The sequence below is a fragment of the Panthera leo genome, chromosome A2, assembly GCF_018350215.1.
Source record: "Panthera leo isolate Ple1 chromosome A2, P.leo_Ple1_pat1.1, whole genome shotgun sequence".
Lineage (NCBI taxonomy): Eukaryota > Metazoa > Chordata > Mammalia > Carnivora > Felidae > Panthera > Panthera leo.
In genome coordinates, this window is record NC_056680.1 from 51,244,255 (window position 1) to 51,263,006 (window position 18,752).

General features: G+C 38.6%; 1 protein-coding gene across 2 annotated transcripts in view; it reads left to right on the forward strand.

Annotated features, from left to right (window-relative positions):
* The window catches only part of FANCD2 (FA complementation group D2), a 62,639-nt gene that overhangs the window by 7,651 nt on the left and 36,236 nt on the right, over positions 1–18,752 (forward strand). Inside the window, exons 8-18 of one of the 2 annotated variants that reach the window (XM_042910672.1) lie at positions 2,081–2,159; positions 3,183–3,307; positions 4,658–4,745; positions 5,901–6,005; positions 6,509–6,609; positions 7,014–7,122; positions 7,355–7,390; positions 12,105–12,248; positions 14,409–14,543; positions 16,600–16,731; positions 18,094–18,204. In XM_042910672.1, coding sequence (XP_042766606.1) covers positions 2,081–2,159; positions 3,183–3,307; positions 4,658–4,745; positions 5,901–6,005; positions 6,509–6,609; positions 7,014–7,122; positions 7,355–7,390; positions 12,105–12,248; positions 14,409–14,543; positions 16,600–16,731; positions 18,094–18,204 — 1,165 coding nt within the window. The remainder of the gene's footprint in view (positions 1–2,080; positions 2,160–3,182; positions 3,308–4,657; positions 4,746–5,900; positions 6,006–6,508; positions 6,610–7,013; positions 7,123–7,354; positions 7,391–12,104; positions 12,249–14,408; positions 14,544–16,599; positions 16,732–18,093; positions 18,205–18,752) is intronic. The other variant, XM_042910674.1, reaches the window with a different exon arrangement.

The window sequence follows — 18,752 nt, forward strand, 5'->3', positions numbered from 1 at the left end:
AAACACTGAAAACGAATTAATGCTCAGTTTCATTAATAATTAAAAATACAAATTTAAAACAATAAATACATTTTTTTCCACTCTCAAAGAATCTTTGTTATTCAGTGTAATGAACAGTCATGCTTTTACATTACTAATGAACATAATAAACTGGTTGAAGTCATTCTGAAGGGTATTAGGTTGTGTGTATCAAAACCTTCCTTAGGTTTTGCATACTCTTTTTTTCTTTAATTTAAAAAAAATTTTTTTTTAATGTTTATTTATTTTTGAGAGACAGAACATGAGCAGGGGAGGGGCCGAGAGAGAGGGAGACAAAGCAGGCTCCAGGCTGTGAGCTGTCAGCACAGAGCCCAATGCGGGGCTTGAACCCACCAACCATGAGATCATGACCTGAGCCAAAGTCAGATGCTTAATCGACTTAGTCACCCAGGCGCCCCTACTTTCTCGTTTTTAATGTGTGTTTTTTCTTTTTTTTTCTTGAAGTTTGTTTATTTTCAGAGAGAGAGTGAGACAGAGGGAGCAAGCAGGGTACGGGCAGAGAGAGAGGGAGATAGAATCCCAAGCTGATAGCGTGGAGGCTGACATGGGGCCTGAACCCACACACTATGAGATCCTGACCTGAACCAAATTCAAGAGTTGGACACTTAACCAACTGAGCTACCCAGGCACCCCTAATATGTGTTTTTTCTAGGCCTTGTATATAATAATGATAATAATAATAATAATAATAATAATAATAGTAAACTTACAGATAGTTCTTTACAAATTTGTGCTTTGCCTGAATGGCTCACACTAGTTGCTTTATGTCTTTTTCAGCAGTTACATTTGACTGCACTAAACAAACATTGAGAACACCGTCAAGGAAAGGAATGGAAGGTTGTCCAAAACTGTAGACATAGGAGATTGAGGAAGGCAGAGACTGTCATTTTGGGGGAAATAATAAGTGAGCCAGAATTTCTTCATCTATAAATGATTTTCAGTACTTTTACATAATCTAATTTGACCTTCTGTGTTTCCAAAGCACAGTGCTTGCTTTTATTGGTACTTATCATAGTGATGTATTTAATATTCTACCTTTTAAAAATATTCTTGGGGCTGTGTGGCTCATTGGATTAGGTGTCCAACTGTTGATTTCAGCTAAGGTCATGATCTCACAGTTTGTGGAATTGGCACCGCATCTGACTCTGCGCTGACAGTGCTGACAGCACAGAACCTGCTTGAGGTTCTCTGTCTTCCTCTCTCTCTGCCATAACCCCCCCGCCTCAAAATAAATAAATAGGGGCGTATGGCTGTCTCTGTCGGTTAAGCACCCGACTTCAGCTCAAGTCATTATCTCATGGTTTGTGAGTTCGAGCCTCAAATCTGGCTCTCTGCTCTGAGCTTGGAGTCCACTTTGGATCCTCTGTCTCTTTCTCTCTCTACCCGTCCCCTGTGTTTCTCTCTCAAGAATGAGGAAGCATTAAAAAATAAATATAAATAAGTAAATAAATAAATAAAAATATTCTTCTTACTCAGTTTATTCAAATTTATCGCCTTGATTTTTTTTATGTTATTATTAAGAAATACTCTACAGACCTTTTTTTAAAAGTTTTTTTTAACTTTTTAAAAATTTTTTTCTTTTTTTCTTTTTATTTTTGAGAGAGAGAGACAGAGTGTGAGTGGGGGAGGGGCAGAGAGAGAGGGACACACAGAATCTGAAGCCGGCTCTAGGCTCCGAGCTGTCAGCAAGAGCTTGTTGTGGGGCTTGAACTCACAGACTGTGAGATCATGACCTGAGCTGAAGTCGGTCGTCCAACCAACTGAGCCACCTAGGTGCCCCACTCTACAGACCCTTCTTAACCTTTCTTTAAATGCTCCCCAGATGCCGCCACTGTTAACAGTTTAGTGCATCTTCTTGGATCTTTCTCAACATATACGTCTCATGATTTTCTTGTATCATATGTCTGTCTAACACAGCTTGTAATGTGTAAATGTTCAGTAAGTGTTCATTCAGTGTCTGAAATGTTTTGTGCAGTATTAAGGCTTGCTGTTGTGTAAGTCAGAAAGGCTAAGTTTCTGTCTTCTTGTCCTAACATTTCAGTGTGAACAGTGATGGACTTAACATGCCCAGACTCATCATCAGTCAGCTGAAATGGCTTGACAGAATTGTGGATGGCAAGGTAGGCTTTGGGACTTGTTCTGTCTCTTAGATTTAGAGAGTCTGTTTTCCAAATTTAACCAAACTTTTGGAATTTGCAGGGTTTTTTTTTCTTAACTGAAAATTCACATTTTTCTGTTTATTTGTTAGCTTTTTTCTCCTGTCATAATTTGAGAATCATGGATATTTCACCTTTTAAATTTCTCCAAAAATTTTTTTTCTAATTATGATGAGTAGATATCATCTATTAAATAAATTAAAAGAATTGAAAAGAAGTTAAGTAGCTGTCCAAAGTTGAGAGATTACTGTTTTATTTCTCAAAAGGTATGAGATCCCACACCAGCCTACCGCACTGCAAATATTTAATTTGATTGCATATGAGGAAAGTTTTAGAAAGTTTTTGCAATTAATGTGAATTGTTATTAAGCACCTCAAAAAATTGGATCTTTTTTGAGCCTAGGGTTAAGGCCTATTTCTTTTCAGAATTCATTAATTCATTCTATTAATTTTTGTCAGACATTCTAAGGCTAAATCTTTATTTGGAAGAACATGAGTTTTAGAATCTCCTGTGGGCTAGAATTTTGGGTCTGTCACTTTTTGTGTATCTTTGAGCAGCACATATCCTCACATTTTAAAAATGGGAACTATCGGTGTACCTGGCTAGCTCAGTCAGTAAAGGGTGCAACTCTTGATCTCTGGATCATGAGTTCAAACCCCACGTTGGTCATGGAGCCTACTTAAAAAAAAAAAAATGTAAAAAAAGGGGGCGGTGGAATTGTCACACAGACTCCAGAGTTGTGAAGATTAAATGAAGTAAAGTATATAACAGACCCATTAGATAATATAGTATCCACTGTACTTTTTTTTTAATGTACCATCCCATGTGTGAAAATTCCTGGGTCATTTACCTCTCCATTTAGGCTTTGAGTTTATGTATAGGTGTCATATGATACACAAGATAATTCCAGCTATACATTTAACGAGGAGGAAGTCTTTCTCTGTTCTTGGTAATGTGCAACAGTTCTAATGGCCTCTTCCACTGCAGGATCTCACCACCAAGGTCATGCAGCTGATCAGTATTGCTCCACTGTACCTGCAGCATGACTTTGTTACCAGCCTACCTGAGATCCTAGGGGATTCCCAGCATGGTGATGTGGGGAAAGAACTGAGGTGAGTAAGTTCCCACTCTGGCAGCCTTATTGCTGCAGTATGAAATAGTAGTGGTAACATATTGATGGCATCTACCTTCCATGAACAGGTATGGGATTTGACTTGTTTTTGTAATAATGAGTATATATTTGATGCATAAAGTAGACACATCTACTTTTTTTAAAGTGGTATACCTGTTGTGAATATGAAGTCTGGGTTATGATTAGGCGTATAAACATAATCCCTTTGTTTTGTTAGCATATCTTCCACCCAAGGAGTCCTCAGTTGTGACTGCATGTCCCAATCATTTGTGGAGCTTATCAAACATCTATATATTCTTTAGTCCCTAAATGATTCATTCTGATGTACATCACATCAGACCCAGTGTTGAGAGCATTGCTTACTATCATTTATGTGAAAAATAGTAATTGGTAGGGCAGTGATTAAGGAAGGGAGAACACTATCCCTATGTAATAGTGTTTCTGTTTTAATGCAATTTCTTGCTTATCCTTGAAATAGTTTTTAAAAATTCAATTTGTAATACTTCCTTTTCTTTAGATGTCTGCAAAGCTACCTCTAGAAATGTCCAGTGATTGCTTGCCTTTGTGTTTTTGGGCAGTATGCTCCCTCTGGGTATAGCACTATACCATCCACTTGGCCTGCTTAATTCCAGCTTGTCGTTCTGCATAGCCTTTTCTTAGAATCCATCACTGTTCTCTGCTCCTGTAGCACCCTGCATGTATATCTATCCTACTTGCCATACTTCATTGTAATTGGTGTAGGTTTTCTTCTTCTTCTCCTTCTCCTTCTCCTTCTCCTTCTCCTTCTCCTTCTCCTTCTCCTTCTCCTTCTCCTTCTCCTTCTCCTTCTCCTTCTCCTTCTCCGCCTCCTCCGCCTCCTCCACCTCCTCCACCTCCTCCGCCTCCGCCTCCGCCTCTGCCGCCACCGCCTTCTTCTTGCTTTATTATTATTTTTTTAAGTAGGCTCCATGCCCATTGTGGAGTTTGAACTTACTGAGATTGAGAGTCATGTGCTCTAGCAACCTAGCCAGCCAGACACTCCTGTTGTAGGTTTTCTTTTTCCTTTTTTCCTTTTCTCAGGAAGGATATGTGCCAAACTCAGTAGTAGTTACCTCAGGGTACTAGAGATGGTGAGGAAGAGCTTCTTGTTTGTACTCTGTTGTTTGAATTTTCTGTAATGAGCATGTATTTTTTAAAAATCAAAACAATTTTTAATGAAATAAACTGTAAACAAATTCAGTGGAAACAAAGTGTATCTTCTCTTCCCATACTCTGAGTGATTTTTCTAAGTAATTATCTGCTCAGCTCTGTTAAAAGTTGCATAGATTTTCTCTTTTTCCACCATTCACAGTGACCTTTTGATGGAGAATACTTCACTCACTGTTCCTATCTTGGATGTCCTTACCAGCCTCCGACTTGACCCAAAGCTCCTGTCTCAGGTAGGAAGGACTGTGCTGTACAGAAACATAGCCCACTTTCTTGCCTCCCAGAACCAGTGTCAGTCATTGCCTTGAAGCAGTCATACATGAAAATTTGATTTTGAAACAATATTGAATGATATTTCATCTTTTTTTTCTCTTTTTGATGAATTTCATTTGTCGTAGTAGGATGGATTCACTTTTCTGTTTTAAAGCAGTAAGTTTTAATGGATATCTTCTATTTTGCATAATATTTATGCACTGCTCTCCATAGGAATAACATTTTTACATGTCTTCCTCCAGCTAGTGGAAAATTTAGGCTCTAAATTGTAAGATAACACTTTTACATTTATCACCTGTTTTTTTTTAATAGTTATACTTTATTTATTCTTAATTTTTAAATATTTCTTTTTGAGAGAGAGACAGAGACAGAATGAGAGTGGGGTGGGGCTGAGAGAGTTGGAGACAAGGAATCCGAAGCAGCTTCAGGCTCCAAGCTGTCAGCATAGAACCTGACACAGGGCTTGAACCCACTAGCTGTGTGATCATGACCTGAGCTGAAGTTGGATGCTTAACCGACTGATCCACCCAGACACCTTTCTTTCTTTCTTTCTTTCTTTCTTTCTTTCTTTCTTTCTTTCTTTCTTTCTTTCTTTCTTTCTTTCCTTCTTCCTTCCTTCCATCCTTCCTTCCTTCCTTCCTTCCTTCTTTTTCTTCTTTTGTATATGAGCAGGGGAGGGGGTGGGGGAGAAAGAATCTTTTTTTTTTTTTAATGTTATTTTTTTTTAATGTTTGTTTACTTTGAAAGAGAGAGAGCAGGGGAGGTGTGGGGGAGGGACAGGAGAGAATCCCAAGGAGGCTTCATGCTGTCAACACAGAGACCGTGCAGGACTGGATCTCATGAACCATGAGATCATGACCTGAGCTGAAATTGAGTCGGCTGCTTAACCACTGACCTACCCAGGTGCCCCTTATCAGCAGGTTTTGAGGAAGCTGTGGCATTAACAATGGAAAGCTTGCAATTTGCAAAAAATAAAAATAACATGAGGTGTTTTTCTTCCTAAATTACAAGTGAGAAAACTGAGAGAAGTAAGTTTTCTAATTTTACATAAAGGTCCGTTCTTTATTGAGGTATTAACAAAAAATATTTAAGGTTTTCTTGCTTTTTATGTGTAGGTCCGCCAGTTGGTGATGGGTAAGCTGTCATCTGTCTCATTGGATGATTTACCTGTGATAATCAAGTTCATTCTTCATTCTGTAACAGCCACAGATGCACTTGAGGTACGCTTTTATTTCTCAACAAACACCAACAGGGTGCTAGATCCTTTAGAGTACAGAGTATAGCAGTAATGCCCTTGTGAAACTCAGTAATAGGAAAGAGACTTATCTAGATTAAGATGCATCAAGATACATTATTTAAACTAATAGTTTTTAATTGCTCTTCTCTGTCCCCAAACTAATTGATAATGCTGATTAATCCAGATAATATTCAGGGGATAGAATGGAAATAGTCAGATTTATTGTTGCATATAAGTTGCTACAGGTTGTGTTTGCTATTTCAGTATAATACCTAAAGGAATTCTGAATGGCATAGTTTTGAAGGGCATGACATACTATCCTTGCATTAGCTATTGTCATCAGCTCTCCTTTTCAAGATGTCTTGTCTAAGATTTAGTAATTTTTCTTAGTCTTTCAGGAGATTGTTAGGGTTCTATTGAAGGAATGGACCGTGCCTATCCACTATGAAAGGGCAGAACACATAGCTTAATAATTATTTTCTACAGGTAATTTCTGAGCTGCGGGAGAAGTTGGATCTGCAGCATTTTATTTTGCCATCATGGTTTCATGCCTCACAAAGCAAGTTGAAAAATAAAGGACGACAAAGGTATGTCATCATCACCTCCCACCCTTTTCCTCACACAGTCAAGGAAGGTTTTCTGACATTTATCCTGAAGCCAGGACAGTAGATCTGAATACTTGGAACTACAAATACTGGTAGTAATATTGTTGACATGTACTACCATACAGTGGTTCAAATCCTGTGTACATGGTACATGTAATGTGTGTGTACATGTATACATGTGTGGGTTGGGTGTATTATTCTAGCTTTTCAAATCAATCCTAGGTAGACTGCAGTACAAATTTATTAGACTGCAGTACAAGTTATTAGCCACAACATGAAGTTGTGGCTTGAAACAGGCAAATGGCTAGTAACAGGAACCCAGATCTTATATGTCTCTCTCTGGTAAGTGGAAGAATGATTTTTTTTCCCCCTTTTGCTACTTGTAGTTCTTCAGGAAATCAAGAAAACAGCGGTCAGGACTGTGTTACTCTCTTCTTTGATGTAATAAAGTCGGCTGTTAGATATGAGAAAATCATTTCGGAAGCCTGGATTAAGGTAAGTGAGATCTTGGTGACTTTGAACATTAAGGAGAAAGTAGGTGGCAATCAGTGACAGATATGTAAGTAAAGGTGGAAATAAAAGTGTTAAAAGTCAGTCAAGTAGACATGATAGAAGATGGTTGCCACATGGGCAGATTGGTTCTCCAATAAGAGAACAGGGCATGCTGAAGAAGGTGAAACGTGTTCTACTTATGTGTTAAATATTTCTGTGACCCTTATTTTTCTAGGCAATTGAAAGCACTGCCTCAGAGTCTGAACACAAGGTAACATTCACATACTATGACTTTCAAGTACTGCAGGCTTGAAATTAATTATCCTAGCTAGTTTTCTTCTTTCCTCTCCCTCTCTCCAGTCATCCCTTCTGTGCCTTCTGTGCCTTCTGTAGCCGCTCTAATCAACATTAGCTGTCTGGGGAAGATAATCTGGGGGGATGATTTGCCACATGGTCTTTGCTGCTCATTTGGGCAATAAAATAAACCTAAACTATCCATAACGGAAAATGTTAACATTTCACACATACATGGCAATTTATAGTCCTAAGAAGCCAAGTCCCCATAGATGAAGTGAAGACAGGACTCACCTGGGGCATGAGTCAGGTCCCTTTATCTATCAGATTACTACTCTTCCTTCTACCAGATGGCATTGTCAAGATAATGGCATTCGTGTTTTACTTTCCTTTGCTCATGTCACCCTGACCAGAGTGAATCCATCCATTCCCTGTCAAGACAGGGGTACTGACTCTGTCTTAATTATGGATTTTTTTTCTTCTGTCAAGAAGCCAGGTGATTAAGTTTCTTATGCACTAATTGGTTCCCATTAAGGATTTTTCTTTTAGTTGGAATCTGGTTTTGTTAGATTATCTAATTGTTGACTTTTAAAAACCTTTATGATACCAAATGAAACAATGAAACAATATTTTTTTTGTGGAGGTGGGATCAAAATACCCCAACACAACTGTTTTTATTTTATTTCTTTAAGGTTATCTTCTTTTTAAGTTTATTTAGTTTGAGGGTGGGAGGGGCAGAGAGAGAGGATGCCTAGCAGTCTCCACACTGTCAGCACAGAGCCCAACATGGAGCTCAAACCCACAAACTATGAGATCATGACCTGAGCTGAAGTCAGACACTTAACCAACTGAGCCACCAAGATGCCCCAACTGTTTTTATTTTTGCATAACCCTTGGCCACCTGCATACCTGTTTTTACAGATATATAATTATTATATAAATATAATTTTGTATTCTGGTTTTCTCTTGACATTATGTCATAAACATTTTATATGCTTGTGCATTGTTTTTATGTCATTTTTAATAGCTGTATTCTAGTATAATGATTCTCAATTTTGGTGTCTAAGTGAATTGGGCTTTCAGTGAAGGGATGTTCCAAGTAATTTTTTTTTAATTAAAACACTTAACCTTTATTAAAATGTTATTTTTTGAGATATAATTGACATATTACATTAGTATTAGGTATACAATATAATGATTCAGCATTTGTATTTATTGCAAAATGCTCTCCACAGTCTCGTTAACATCTGTCACCACATGGTTACAAACTTTTTTCTTATGATGAGAGTACTTAAGATCAGTTCTCTTAGCAATATCTATGCAATATGGTATTATTAACTATCGTCATCATGCTATACATTACATCCCCATGACTTATTTATTTTATAACTGGAAATTTGTACCTTTTGATCCCCCTTACCCATTTTTGTTTAAAATTTTATTTTTAGGGGCACCTGGGGGGCTCAGTCAGTTAAGCATTCGACTCTTGATTTTGGCTCAGGTCGTGATCCTGGAGTCGTGAGATGCAGCCCTGCATTGGGCTGTCTGCTGAGTGTGGAGCCTGTTTGGGATTCTTTCTCTTCCTCTCTGTCCCTTCCATGCTCACTAGAGCATGCACACACTTTGGCACACAAGCTCACATGTTCTCTCAAATTAAATGAATAAACTTAAAAAAAAAGATTTTATTTTTAAGTAATCTCTATACCTGATGTGGGGCTCAAACTTATAGCCCAGAGATCGAGAGTTGCACTCTACAGACTGAGCCATTCTGTTGCCCTTTCCCTTCACCCATTTTGCCTCACCTTCTATTTCTGGCAACCACCAATCTGTTCTGTCAATGAACTTGGTTTTTTGTGTGTTTTGTTATTTATGAGATCATAAGGTATTTGTCTTGCTGTCTGACTTATTTCACTTGGCAGAATGCCCTCAAGATCTGTTCATATTGGGGCATCTGGGTGGCTCAGTCATTTAAGCGTCCACCTCTTGATCTTGGCTCTGGTCATGATCTCACTGTTGGTGAGTCTGAGCCCCGTGTCAGGCTACACACTGTCAGTGCAGAGCCTGCTTGGGATTCTTTCTCTCCCTCTCTCACTGTCCCTCCCCCGCTCAAAATAAATAAATCAACTTAAAAAAAATTCTGTCCATGTTGTTGTAAATGGCAAGATTTCATTCATTTTATGGCTGAATAGTATTCCAGTGTGTGTTTATGTGTGTACATATGTGTACATACCACATTTTGTTTTTCCACTCATCCATCAGTGGACACTTAGGTTGCTTCCATGTCTTGTGCAGGGATCATGGAGTGCAGATATCTTGTCGAATTAGTACTTTCGGTTTTTTGCTTTTTTTTTTTTTTATGTTTATTTATTTTGGAGAGAGAGAGGCAGAGTGTGAGCAGGGGAGGGGCAGAGAGAGAGAGGGAGACACAGAATCCAAAGCAGGCTCCAGGCTCTGAGTCCAACATGAGATTGAAAAATGAGATCATGAGCCCGACTCACGAACCATGACATCATGACCCGAACCAAAGTCAGATGCTTAACTGACTGAGCCACCCAGGCGCCCCTAGTACTTTTGGTTTTTTGAATAAATACCCAGAAGTAGAATTTCTGGATTGTATACTTCTATTTTTAATTTTTTAAGGAACCTCCATACTTTTTCCACAACGGCTGTTGTGGAAAAACTCACATTCCACCAGCAGTACACAAAGGTTCTCTTTCTCTGCATCCTTGCCAACATTTGTTATCTCTTGTCTTTTTAGTGATAGCCATTCTGACAGGTGTGAGATGATACTTCATTGTGGTTTTGATTTGCATTTGCCTGATGACTAGTGATGTTGAGCATCTTTTCTTGTGTCTGTTGGCCATTAGTATGTCTTGAAAAAATGTCTGTCCACATCCTCAGTACATCTTTTGATTGATCTTTTGGTCTTGAGTTGTAGGAGATTTTTTTTGACCTGCTTGACTTTTGTAACCATTTTTTTTTTTTTTTTTTTTTTTAAAGTAATCTCTACATCCAATGTGAGGCTTGAACTCACAACCCCAAGACCTTGAGTTACTTACTTTTCTAAATTTTGGCTGAAATCAGGGCTGGGGTTATCAGGCAGTTTTTGTAGTACAGAAAGAGCAGTTTGGCGTCCCATAAGCAGTTTTTTAAAACCCTGAGCATAAGAGGACCAGAAGAATGCTAATAAAGACATAATTAGGCATCTTGTGAACCATCACTATTTGGCCATTCAGTGTTGTGACCCTTGGGTGATTATTCCTGTTGAAATAAAAACCTTTCGAATTGGAATTTTATAAGCTAGGAATGGTGTTTCTAGGTGAATTTTCAGGATATTAGAGGGGCCAGGTGCCTCTTTAACCCTTTTTTTTTTTTTTTTTTTTTTTTAACAAAGTTAATTCAAGCTAATTGGGGGAAAAAAACTGGGGAGAATCTAAAAATGTTAAAAATAAAGTTTCCATGGGACACCTGGCTGGCTCAGTTGGTTAAGTGTCCGACTCAATTTCAGGTATGGTCACGATCTCATGGTTTGTGAGTTCAAGCCCCTGGTCAGGCTATGTGCTAACAGCGTGGATCCTACTTAGTATTCACTCTCTCCCTACCCCTTACCCCTGCTTGTTTGCATGCTCATTCTCTTTTTGAAAAAAATAAGTAAATAAAGTTTCTCTTTACTGTCTGTTCATTCTTCTTGTATAATTACTCTTACAGATTATTTCCTATTTATATACAAGGTGTATTTGTGTGTGAGTGCAGGTGTGACTTTGAACCTCACGTTGGGCTCTGTGCTGACAGCTCGGATCCTGGAACCATCTTCAGATTCTGTGTCTCTGTCTCTCTCTGCCCGTCCCCAACTCACATTCTGTCTCTCTCAAAAATAAATAAATATTTAAAAAGTTAAAAAAAAAAGAAAAATCCTTTTATGGTTATTGTCTTGCAGGTTGCTTTTTTTTAAACTTTACAATGTCATGAATATCTGTCAAAAAATATAGTATACCTTGTTCTTCTTAATGGCTGCATAATATTCTGACTTTAATTTTTTAAACTTAAGAATTAAAATAAATTTTTTTTAATGTTTATTTTTGAGAGAGAGAGAGAGAGAGAGAGAGACAGAGCATGAGTTGGGGAGGGGCCGAGAGAGAGAGGGATACACAGAATTTGAAGCAAGCAAGCTCCAGGCTCTGAGCTGTCAGCACAGAGCCCGATGCAGGGCTCAAACCCACATACCATGAGATTATGACCTGCGCCGAAGTTGGATGCTTAACCAGCTGAACCACCCATGTGCCCCAAGAATTTAAATTTAAGAAAAGAATTTAATTTTTTTCATATTTACAGGCATTTACAGTCTCTCCAAATTTTGAGAAAGTATTTTTCTAATAAATATATACCGAGGTTGGCTAGTGATTGTTCCTTAATGTGAGGATATTCAAGGTTATTTCTGTAATAATATCACTTCAACTTACATTCCAATGATTTCATAAAAGATACCAGTGGTTAATAATTGTGGCAGTTATTTCTCTGAAAAATATTTGTGGGTTTTGTGAGGAAAAGAAATGTAGATACTCCTATGGAGTATGTTGAACAAATGAGTATCACCCATTTTCTGTTTTCATGGGGAAAAGTTGAGAGCTACTATTTTATGGAAATAGATGTACTGATACATTAAACTATTTCTCTTTTGTCATTGACAATAGATTTTCGACATAGCAATACTTTTCATCATCTATAGCACCAATACTCAGGTAAAGAAGTATGTCGAGAGGGTGCTAAGAAATAAGATTCGATCAGGCTGCTTTGAAGAACAGCTGCTACAGAGTACATTCTGTATTCATTACGTGGTAAGTATCAGAGAATCAGACATTAGTCTGAAAGTTACAGAGCAATCATATTTAACCTTTCCTTTCCAGTGTGGGAATCCTGACAATACCACCTTTCCTGGATCTTCATCTTGGATAGCTCAATATATTGCAAAACATAGTAGGGTTGTTACTTACCTTGATTGAGACAATATGATGTTAATAAAACCAACCTAAGACTGGTGTCCCATCTTTTTAGGAAAAATGTCACAAAACTGGTTCATGTTGAACTTCTTAAACTCAAGCTCCAAATTCTGTTTTATAGGAAATGTTTTAGTTCAAGTCTTCTTTTTTTTTTTTTTAATGCTTATTTATTTTTGAGAGAGAGAGAGAAACAGAGTATGAGTGGAGAAGGGTAGAGAGAGAGGAAGACATAGAATCCGAAGCAGGCGCCAGGCTCTGAGCTGTTAGCACAGAGCCTGACGTGGGGCTCAACTCTCAAACAATGTGATCATGACCTGAGCTGAAGTTGGAAGCTTAACTGACTGAGCCACCCAGGCTCTCCTTAGTTCAAGTCTTCTAATTACATACTTCTATAACTTGATTTTTAACCTGCAATGGAAGGCTTTACAGCTCCTATATAAAAATTTCATCTTGTTTCAGCCCATTGTTCAAGTGGATTGAGACTTTTGAATCTTAACTTTGCATTGAACATTTTAATTATCTAGCTCTTTGTGATCTGTAGCTTTGACAAACTTGCCTTCTGTATCCTGTTCTAAGCAGTTTTTAAATGTTTATATATTTTTGGGGAGAGAGCAAGGTAGAGAGAGAATCCCAAGCAGGCTCTACTCTGTCAGCGAAGAGCCTAGTCTGGGGCTTGAACTCACGAACTGTGAGATCATGACCTGAGCCGAAGTCAAGAGTCAGAGGCTTAACCAACTGAGCCACCCAGGCACCCCATAAGCAGTTTTTAAAAACCCTGAGTATAACAGGACCAAAGGAATGCTAATAGAGACATAATTATGCATCTCTTAAACCATCACTATTTGGCCATTCAGTAAAGTGACCCTTGGGTGATTATTCCTGTTGAAATGAAAACCTTTTGAATTGGAAATTCAAACTAGGAATGGTGTTTCTAGGTGAATTTTCAGGATATAAACAGTGTATACCTTTTTAGGAAACTGGGTACCCAGTGGTTTATGGCTTAGGAACTAATGAGAATATGCAGTTGAGTTTTAAAATTGTGTATTTAGGGGGCACTTGGGTGGCTCAGTCAGTTAAGTGGCTGACTTCGGCTCAGGTCATGATCTCGCTGTCTGTGAGTTTGAGCCCCGTGTCGGGCTCTGTGCTGACAGCTCAGAGCCTGGAGCCTGTTTGAGATTCTGTGTCTCCTTCTCTCTGACCCTCCCCCATTCGTGCTATGTCTCTCTCTCTCTCAAAAATAAATAAACATTAAAAAAAAAAAAAAAGATTGTATATTTAAGACTGGATTTAGTGTTTGTGTTATCTTACAGTCCTTTCTGTGCTTATTTCTGGCAACAATACGTGTTTTGGGCTATGGTTTTCTAAAAGGCAGAAACCATAAGTAATTTTTTATTGCATTTTCTTCAGCAAAGTATTACACCCAATTCAGTGCTTAATTTAAGATTTTTTTTTTTTTTTTTTTTTGGTATTGTGATGGTATCAGTAAAGAAGCTAGACCTAAACTGGTTATATTTACTTTGGGTCCATTAATGTTCATTTTCTGCCTTATTGGTGAGACATGATCAGTTCTCTTTTTGATCTTCTTTAAAAGAAATTGGTTTAGTTAATTAGTGTTGAACCTTATATTTTGATTTCAAATCATAACCGTGGCAGAACAGGCCTAGGGAGGCAGTATGATTGAGTGAGGAAATTGGGATTTAGAATATCTGGATTCTAGTCCCAAATTGGGCAGATAGGAACAATGCTGTTAGGCTTATAATTTAACTTCTTTGAGCTTCCAGGTTAATTCTTATCCATATGGCAAATCCCACCAATCCTGAGAGAAGACTCAATGATGAAGGATAATTTTGAGTAAAACAAAGGTTAAGTTTCCTTAAGTTAAAGTGAGAGTTGGTCAGGAGAACTCTGACATCCTATAAGGGTTGGCACCTCTTGGTTCTGTGTTAACTAAATTCCTCCCACAGCTTCTTTTTTTCTCTCTCCTCTTTTCCCCTTAAGGTCCTTAAGGATATTTGTCCATCCATTCTGTCGCTGGCTCAGAGTTTCGTGCACTCCCTAGACCAGAGTATCATTTTGTTTGGCAGTCTCCTCTACAAATATGCATTTAATTTTTTTGACACTTACTGCCAGCAGGTATGTTGAAATATTTATCTTGGAAAGGAGGGAACGGAACAGGAAGAAATGCAGTTCCAAGTGACTTGCATGTGATATGTTTCTTTCTTTCTTTTTTGTTTTTTTTAATGTTTATTTTTGAGAGAGAGAGAGAGAGAGAGAGAGAGATAGAGCATGAGCAGGGGAGGGGCAGAGCGAGTGGGAGACACAGAATCCAAAGCAGGCTTCAGGCTCTGAGCTGTCAGCACAGAGCCCAACATGGAGCTCGAACTCGGGAACTGCGAGATCATGATCTGAGCCGAAGTCAGACGCTCAACTGACTGAGCCACCCAGCCGCCCCTCGTGTTTATTTCTTGCTGGTTGGAAGGCACTGATGTAGAAAGAATTCTGAACTGGGAGTTGGGAAAACTAAGTTGTAGTCTACTTTCAATAAAATGAAGAGACTGGACTAGAAGATCTAACTCTGCGTTTTGAGCTCTAAAATTCTCTGAGTTAAAATGAACATCCCATCTAGTCTATTTCTGAGTAAACCTTGGCTGAAAGGGCTGGGGTTATCAGGCAGTTTTTTTTTTTTTTTTTTTTTTAATTTTTTTTTTTTTTTTAACGTTTATTTATTTTTGAGACAGAGAGAGACAGAGCATGAACGGGGGAGGGGTAGAGAGAGAGGGAGACACAGAATCGGAAGCAGGCTCCAGGCTCTGAGCCATCGGCCCAGAGCCCGACGCGGGGCTCGAACTCATGGACTGTGAGATCATGACCTGAGCTGAAGTCAGACGCTTAACCGACTGAGCCACCCAGGCGCCCCTCAGGCAGTTTTTATAGTACAGAAAGACCAGTTTTAAAACCTAGCTGCAAATAATCAGCTGCCAGTTGATCCTGAAGTTGTTCTCTAGAAAAAACTGTGATGAAAAACAAATGAAGGAGAAATAACTGAGGACATAATCCTATTCCTACGAACATGAGACACAAAATTTAATAGCACATGTCTAGAGAGGGAAGACTGTACTTGTGGAAAGTTGGAAAGTGATTATGAAAACAAAGAACAGAGTGTCTTAATGTGCATTTTTTGTACTTGCTATATACTTAACTGTTAACAATGTTATAACATTTGAATTGAACTTGTAAAAACAAAGAATTTTGAGAATCTTAAAGCAGAGCAGTAGATTCAGCTGGCATGAGCTAGCTACTGCAGTTGAGAAAACTGTATGCCTCTGTGGAGCAGTAGTATAAAGGAAAGGGAGAATGGCATGTAAGGTATTTTCTTTGGAACCATCTTAATGTCTTAGAGATACTGTCATGATCCATGGGTGCTTGAAACATACAAGTCTAACCTAGAATAATCTTAAAATCCTTTAGCTCTTTGAATTCCATCTTTTTTTTAAGATTTTTTTTTTAGTTTTTAAAATTTTTTAAGGTTTATTCTTAAGAAAGAGAGGGCAAGACAGAGAGTGAGCAGGGGAGGGGCAGAGAGAGACGGAGACACAGAATCCGAAGCAGGCTCCAGGCTCTGAGTTGTTAGCACAGAGTCTGATATGGGGCTTGAACTCATGAGCTGTGAGATCATGACCTGAGCCGAAGTTGGACACTTAATGACTGAGCCCCCCAGGCGCCCATAATATTTTATTTTTAAGTAATCTCTATACTTGACATGGATTTTGAACCCACAACTACAAGATCAAAAGTCACACGCTCCTCCAACTGAGCCAGTCAGGTGCCCTAAGTTCCATCTTTTTAATACATTTTAATAGATACAACCATAGCTTAAAGTATAGTATTTAACCAGTATGAGAAAAGAAAGGGAAAGACTTCCAGGGAACAAAATCAGGAGGGCTTAGATGATGCTCACTGATAAATTTTGAGAAATAAGTCAAGAGTAGATGGTACTATAGTTAGATTGGCATAATCCTAAACCTCTGAATCCAACATGAATGAAAATTACATTATAGAATTAGACAACAGGATAGGGTAGGTTGGGATTTTCACCAAGTGGAGATTGGAATGATATCAGGCATCAACCTGAGTCATAATGGTTTCAGTCATATTTTTATCCACACTGTTTCTTGACTCTACTCTGTAGGAAGTGGTTGGTGCCCTAGTGACCCATATCTGCAGTGGGAATGAAGCTGAAGTGGATACTGCTTTGGATGTCCTCCTAGAGTTGGTAGTTCTAAACCTATCTGCTATGAGGCTGAATGCCATCTTTGTGAAGGTATCTAGTCCCTCTGGTGACATATATTGAGTCGTTTTTCTTTCTTGCATGTATCTGAGAGTTATCTGGAATCCATTAGTAACAATTTAATTTGTATTCTAGCTATTAAGTGCTGTGATTGGTAGGAGGGGATGGGAAAGAGATGAGGTGATGGGCAAATAATAGAAAGAAATGACTCATTTATGTATGTATTAATGCATTCAGCAAATACTTCTTTATGCCTGTGTGCAGGCTTTATTCTGGGTGCTCTGTATATAAAACTTAGTTCTTGATTTTGGTGATAGTAGAACTATGTCCATAAGCAAGTCACTGTAAATACAACATGAGAGATCTCTAGAAAGATGAAGTGCTACAGATATACTTGGCAAGAAAATTAACTTGGCCTGGGAAACTGGGTATTTCTTCAACAAATAGATTTCAGTGATTCTTGAAGGTTGGGAATGATTTGATAGGAGAAAGTAAAGGAAGTGCATGTAGGCAGAGGACAGTTCAAACAGAAGCAAACTGGCACCCAGGTCTTTGGTATACATGAAGGATGACAAGTAGACTAACATGGTTGGCAAATGGGATAAATGGTGAGGGGTGTTGGGAGGTGAGGCTGGGAAGACACAGGATAGGGCCAGATTATGAAGAGTCTCAAATACACTGAAGTGTTTCAGCTTTTTTTTTTTTTTTAAAGTTTATTTTTGAGAGCAAAAGAGAGCATGAGTCGGGTAGGGGCAGAGAGAGAAGGAGAGAGAATTCCAAGCAAGCTCTCCGCTATCAGTGCAGGGCCTGACATGGGGCTTGAGCTCAAGAACTGTGAGATCATGACCTGAGCTGAGATCAAGAGTTGGATGCCTGACTGACTGAGCCACCCAGGTGCCCCTAAAGAGTTTCAACCTTATTTTATAGACCATAGAGAGCTATTACAGGCTTTTAACAAGGAGTTGACATAATTGCGTCTGGGCTTTGAAAGGTAACTATGTAGGCCTTGTTATCCCCATATCAGGGATGATAAAACTGAAGTTTTGCCCAAGGTCGAAAAGTAATTAGTTTCCTTGTGACTCCTTCTACATCTGTAGAGAATGAATAAGTAATTCATGGAGTGAAAGCTGATAAGGAATAGGGTCAGAGATATAACTTGTGGCAGAGTATTGTTTTCACTGAGAAGAAGGGAAGGGTGGAGAAAGTAGGGAGAACTAGGAGGTATGTTAGGATGACTAACCCTTTGGGCTCTGAGCAGCTTGATAGAACTTGAGCTTTTGTGGAATGGATGCCTGGCTATTTGTGTATACTTCTTATAAGGATTTTAATTTTTTTATTTAAAGGAAGAAAATATTAGTTGCTGGCCTTATTGTTGGCATTTTTTTTTTCTCACAGGGCATTTTAGATTATCTGGATAATATGTCCCCTCGGCAGATACGAAAACTCTTCTATATTCTGAGCACACTGGCATTTAGCCAACAGCATGAAGCCAGCAGTCACATCCAGGTAACATGCAGTGTATTGAGAAACCTTTAAGCCTTTAAACTTATTGAATTGAAATTCACTGACCAAAATCACTCCAGCCTGTGTACTAATAGAAATCAAGTACACAGCCATAGTTTGAGCACTTACTCATTCTTTTCTTACCACAAACATTATGTGCCTACTGTGTACTAAGCACTGAAATGGTAAGTATATTAGAATTTCTACCCTTAAGTAGCTCGGTCTATTAGGGTCTGTAATCAGCTGACCGTGGAACTAACAAAAGCCATTCAGGTTCTGTACTGAGTGCTGTGGGGACACAGAATTACCTTGTTTCCTAGGGAGCATCTGCTTCTAACGTGAACGTCACCTAGGCTTGCTTTCATTTGTGGACACCATTTACTGAGAAAGTCAGGCAAAGGGACTAAAACTAGAGGTTAGGTTGCAGTCATAGCTCATAGCTCTTTTGTACCGTTAGTGCCACCCTGTGGCAATATCCATACTGGACTGTGACTTTGAACAACCAACACTTTTTGTTAATTAAAAAAAAAAAAAGGCTAGGTAATATACAT